Here is a 6,159-nt window from a genome sequence, read left to right as displayed (position 1 = left end):
TATTTTTATTTGTGAAAGCCTGTCTACGTCATTACATAAGTGTATTTTAAACTCTGAACTTTGAAAGCTGCTGTTTAGTACTTTTATGTAGTTAATTCTTTACTATTGTGAATAGAACCATGAACAGACTGACCCAGCTGGAAAGACTGGATTTGGGCAGTAATGAATTCACAGAAGTGGTAAGTTCTCATCAGTTTCCCTAGCTGTAGGTCTTGTGTATGAGCAGGTGCAAAATGTGAAAATTAAAGGATTTCTCTTAAAATTTTGGTAAAGGTTTACACTGTCCTGAGGTATATAAGGTAAAAAAAAAGTCCTAATTTGAACTTTCCAGACCAGTATAAAAATTAACTAGAGGAAAATCTGACAAGTGAGATAATATAAAATAAATGAGAAGTTCAGTGATGAGATGCCTAGAGGTTTTTTACCATAGGAAGCAAAGTTTGACAGATTGTAAGTGAAAAATTTCCTCTGGAATGCAGCTGAGGCAGGCATGGTGGCATACACCTGTAATCCGATCCGTGGGGAGGCTGAGGCGGGAGGATCACTGCAAGTTCCAAGCCAACCTGGACTACATAGTGAGCTCAAGACCAGCCTAAACTCAAAAGGAAACCCTGTCAGCCCCCCCGCCCCCCGCATATATACATATACATACATACATACAGAATATAGCTGAGGTAACATAGTTCTAAATCACTATGAGGGTTATAGTTTGTGAATTATTCAGTGATAAGATACTTCTATAATTATACTTAACAGCCAGAAGGAAAAAAGCATTGAATGAAACAATGGTTAGTTTTGAGTTTGTATTCAGACTGGTCAATTGTGTTAAATGAATCAGAAAATAAGCTAGATAGGCCGGATGTGGTGACATAGGCCTATAATCCCAGCACTTGTCTATAATCCCAGCATTTAGGAGTTTATGGCAAGAGGATTGCTGTGAGTTTGAGGTCAGCCTGGGCTGCAAAATGAGTTCAAGGCCAGCCTGAACTGCATAGTGAGACCGTATCTCAAAAAGACAAAAAATGAATAAAAGAAGAATTCACAGAGTTGATTATCCTTGTTTGATTTTGGGTTTTTGTTTTGTGGGGGGGGGTTGGTTTATTTATTAGTTTTGAGACAGGGTCTCACTAGGTAGTTTAGGCTGGTTTTGAATTCACTGTGTAGCCCAGGCTGGTCTCGAACATGTGACTATCCTCCTCCCTCAGTCTCCTCCCCAGTGCTGTGATTACAGGCGTGCATCATCATGCCTGGCTAGAATTTTGGGGGCGGGGATACAGGGTCTCACTATGTAGTTCAGGCTGGCCTTGAACTCACTATGCAGCCCAGACTGTCTTCAAGCTTGTGACAGTTCTCCTGCCGTAGCCACCTGAGTGCTGGTATTGCAAGCATGCATCACCAAGCCCAGCCTGGCCAGAATTTTAAGTTTCAAATTAAAATTTTTTAAATTATAAATTTAAAATTTATTTTTGTTCATTTTTTGATGGTGTTCAAATGATAAAGAAGAATTTCTCAGTACTGTCTGTTGTAATATTGTATTACTGGTATAGTGTGCATTTCAGTTGCAGTCAGTGGATGGCAGTGGTGCTTTTGGGATATCTTGTATTTTCTGTCTTCATATTCTTTATGATTAAACTGAAGATGATATTGCTTCTTGGCCTTTTGGCTAAGATCAAGTGTAGTAAACTGAAAATGATGTCTGCTGTAATTCACTGTGTTTATGGTTTTTGTTCTTGTGAAAACAGTGGTCTTTCAACATTATATATTTTTAAAAAGCTAATGGAATTACAACACAAGAAGACAATTAAACCACAAAAGGAAATTTCTTTTAATCATAATTAGATCTGGAATTCTCATCTATATTATTATGTTAGCAGTAAATCTAAATGACATGACTTTCCTGTATGACTCATGTTGTTGTGATAATTAGATAATGCTCTTTGCCATCTTATGGTCATTGATTGTACCTGGCTTTGTAGGGTGACAGTATCATGTGGTTATGGCTTTGCTCATTTACCTTTCCCTTATTACTGGATTTAGGATGTAAGTTCTCTTTCTACTACTACTTTATTAATGTCACCGGGGAGCAATGTCTTTGTAATTTTACGAAGATTTCCTAAGAGGTTGTATTTTTTATTGATAATGAGATCCTCTTTTTACTGTACACTTTTGAGTAGTGGGTTCTGTCTTTATTAATTGTATAATACATGATAGTATTGCACAGTCCAAAGCTTAATGACTTATATATAATCCATATTATAAAATGTCTATATTTAATTTTTTCTTTAATAATCTTATTGTAACTATAAAGCAGTGAAAAGGTGCACATTTTAGTGATGTACCACCATCCCCTTTCCTCTTTTATTTAATGTTTTGATACTTATTTATTTATTTATTTAGGTACTAGGAATTGAACTTGGACCTCACCCTTGCCAGGCAGGCACTGTGCCACTGAGCTGCGTTCCTGACCCTTATTTAATGTTTTGAAAGTAAAGGTTGATATCAGAAGTTCCCAGGCTTGCTTTTGCCAGATAAATATATATCTTTACAAATAAATAAATAAATATTTACATAAATTAATTGGATTTTCCCCTCTGTCCAATCAGCCTGAAGTACTTGAGCAACTAAGTGGACTGAAAGAATTTTGGATGGATGGTAATAGACTGACTTTTATTCCAGGGGTATGTATATGAAATTCTAAATTGTTTTACTTGTTGCTGCCTCTCCTTTGAAGTAGCTGAACTGTGTATTTTAATTAGTTAGACAGTGATTATAGCCAGGTGTGGTGGTGCATGCCTGTTATATCCCAGCATTCAGAAGGTTGAAACAGGAGGATCTCTATGAGTTTGAGGCCATCCTAAAGTATATAGTGAGAGTCCATCTCAAAAAAAAGATAATTTAATTCCTTATTAATGAAATAAAATTTTATTTTTTGAGACAGGGTCTTGCTCTGTAGTCCAGGCTGGTCTCAAACTCATGGTTATCCTCCTGCCTCAGCCTCCCAGTGCTGGGATTACAGGTGTGTGTCACCATGCCCAAACCAAAATAGAATGTTAAAACTGTTAGCATATTCCTGATTAAAATCTGGAAATTCCTATTGTCAGTTGCAGCAACTGAATTTATATCAGTTTGCCTAGAGAATTTTTAAACTAGAATGATTTCTTTCTCCCCTTCCCTCCCTCTCTCTTGTTCTCTCTTTTTTCTTTGTTCCTTTCTTTCTCTCTCCCTTCCTCCTTTTCTTCCTGCCCTTCCCTTCCCTCCCCACTTCCCCTCCCCCTCTCCCGTTCCCTTCGCTTCCCCTCCCCCTTTGCCTTCCTCCTCCCCTTGCCCTCCCCCTTCCCCTTCCTTCCTTTCTTTCTGCCTGCCCACCTTCTTTCCCTCCCTCCCCTTACTCGTTCCCTTCCTCCCCTCCTTCCTGTCTGCCTCCCTCCCTGCTTCCCTTCCTCCCTCCCTCCCTTCCTGCCTTTCTACCTTCCTTCCATCCTTCCTTCCTGATTGAACCCCAGGCCTTTACACTGAGCTACACTCCCAACACTTTAAATTTTTTTTTTAAAGATAGGGTCTGGCTAAGTTCCACAGCCTGAGTTTGAACTTGGAATCCTTCTGCCTGAGCCTCTCAAAGTCTTGGGTTTTCAGATGTGCCCCACCATGCCTAGCAAACTAAGATATTTTTTTGTGAACTCTCTGTCTTATCAGCTGGGAAGTTATATACTCCTGTATCTAAAGAAACCATAAGAATCCCCTTATATTCTATTTCCCTAGAAGGTGATAGCTAAATTCCCAAAGAAAAATAATGTCCTTTGTCACTCTAAGGAACTAAAATTTATAGGAATTCTTAGCTTTATTGCTGAAAATATTTCTTGTGGCATTTAAAAAAAAATTGGAGTCCTCTTCCTTATATAAACATTTAATTATGTAAAACTTGATATTAGGTTTGTTACTTAAAACTTTTCATAAATTACTTGATAATTATATTTTTTTTAACTTATAGTTTATTGGTAGTTTGAAACAGCTCATATATTTGGATGTTTCTAAAAATAATATTGAAATGGTTGAAGAAGGAATTTCAGCATGTGAAAACCTCCAAGACCTCCTGTTATCAAGCAATTCACTTCAACAACTTCCTGAGACTATTGGTTTGTATTGCTCTCAAATTTGTGTAGTTTTTATTAAAGTGAACTTAAGGCTTCCACATAAACTCAAATTTTGTCATAAGATAGCTTTACTGTATTACCACAGGAAAAAAAATCTTATTTGACATTTTCCTAATGTGATCAGATGCATTAACAACTCCTTTGTTGATGTTACTGTATGTGATTTTTTTTTTTTTTTTTTTTTAAGTCATGAGATTGAACCCAGAGGCACTGGGCTACATTCCTACCCCTATTTAAATTTTTATTTTGAGAGAAATTCTTCCTAAGTTACTCAAGCTGGACTAAAACTTGAGAGCCCCGTGCAGTAATTAGAGTGCTAGGATTATAGGCATGTGCCCCCATGCCTGACTGTGTTACTGTGTTTTTTATTTATCCTGGAAATTCATTTTTTATAATTATGATAAACTCTTTAAAAGAAATTTTGTTTTTAATATTTAACCATAGTCTTTATTTTCAGTCCTACTTTATGAAATATTCACAGACAAGAAAACACACTTGTTGAACAAACCCTACCAGAGACCTGCAGTTACCCTTGAATCTGTATTTTGTGAAGTTGCTTGTTTGATGAATGATCAAGGGGATTGTTTGGATAAGATGACTGAAGTAAATCTTGTCATCTTCATGATGCTTGAATATAAAAACTAAAAAATGTTTTTACTTATTTTTTCAGTTGAATTACATAGCTGATTTAGGTATATTTTGCAAATTTATTAGGATTCTATTTGATTATAATTTAATCGACATTTAATTTTTGAAAATATTTTACTGTTGTCGTATTTGTATACGTCGCATAGTTTGTTATACCGCTATCAACAGCCTTCACTCTACCACTTGTTTAATCTCTTAATTCACTGAGTTTGTATTGTGTTTCCTGTGTGTGCTGTGGGATTGTTTTTAGGAACAGGGCTGAAGAATGGACAGTGCAGACAGAAAGTCCCTTCTCTTTTTTTTTTTTTTGGTTTTTCTCCGGTACCGGGAACTGAACTCACGACCTTGCGCTTGCCAGGCAGGCGCTTTTGCCGCTGAGCTAAATCCCCAGCCGCAGAAAGTCCCTTCTCTTATGAAGCTTGTATTTTAGTGAGCTTAATAAAAGCAAACGTACACTACCAGAAGTGATGTATAGAGAAGGTGAAAATGTGGGTTCAGGTAACTGTTGAATGGGTTTGGAGGTGATGTCTCTCTTAGAAAGATTGGTTGGCAAAGTTTTAATTCTGGTCATATGCAATGTGTCTCATATTGACTCTGTGTGGATTTGATTCTGCTTGAGTTTAAAAATTGTATATTCTCAATAGGTTCATTGAAGAATGTCACAACTCTTAAAATAGATGAAAATCAATTAATGTATCTACCAGAGTCTATAGGAGGGTAAGTTTTTTGTGGAAGTATGTAGATCATGGAAAATTTTACTTTTAGTCCGGTATGCTGTGTATATTTTCAGATATTTGCATAAATAACATCTAAAGGAAGTTTTACAAATACTTAAATAATTGATAAACCTGTCGGTATTTTTTTTTATCATTAAAAACACGTCTATTTACTTTTGGTGAAATTTAATTTTATGAAGTTTCACTAGGCTTGTTAATGTCAAGTCAGATAATACGTTCTTAAATTTTGATTATATAGGAAATCTTGCTTTGAATAATATGTGTTCTCATATAATTAAAGGTTAATATCAATAGAAGAACTGGATTGCAGTTTCAATGAAATTGAAGCTTTGCCTTCATCTATTGGACAGCTTAATAACATAAGAACTTTTGCTGCAGATCATAATTACTTACAGCAGCTACCCCCAGAGGTACAGTACTTTCAGTTTGTTTCAGATTTTTTTTTCATCTTTTTGTGATCGTCTTTATTGATATCTAGTATCATTTTCTCTCTAAAATAATTTATTTTGCCTGTAATCCCAGCACTTGGGAGGCTGAGGCAGGAGGATCGCTGAGAGTTCGAGGCCAGCCTGGACTGCATAGTGAAACCTTGTCTCAGAAAAGACAATCAATCAATCAATTAA

The 6,159-nt window shown here is 36.2% G+C and overlaps 1 protein-coding gene across 8 annotated transcripts in view; it reads left to right on the top strand.

Annotated features, from left to right (window-relative positions):
* Erbb2ip (erbb2 interacting protein) overlaps window positions 1-6,159 on the top strand; it is a gene marked incomplete at its 5' end in the record, with an annotated part of 105,529 nt that overhangs the window by 54,091 nt on the left and 45,279 nt on the right. For all 8 annotated transcript variants that reach the window (XM_013518425.1, XM_013518429.1, XM_013518427.1 and 5 more), the window contains 5 exon segments: window positions 116-179; window positions 2,604-2,678; window positions 3,989-4,133; window positions 5,444-5,516; window positions 5,817-5,946. In XM_013518425.1, the coding sequence (XP_013373879.1) occupies window positions 116-179; window positions 2,604-2,678; window positions 3,989-4,133; window positions 5,444-5,516; window positions 5,817-5,946 (487 nt within the window).

This window comes from Chinchilla lanigera, unplaced genomic scaffold (genome assembly GCF_000276665.1).
Source record: "Chinchilla lanigera isolate Chin_1 unplaced genomic scaffold, ChiLan1.0 scaffold00045, whole genome shotgun sequence".
Lineage (NCBI taxonomy): Eukaryota > Metazoa > Chordata > Mammalia > Rodentia > Chinchillidae > Chinchilla > Chinchilla lanigera.
Note: the sequence above shows the minus strand (reverse complement) of the source record. Positions and strands in the feature narration are given on the sequence as shown.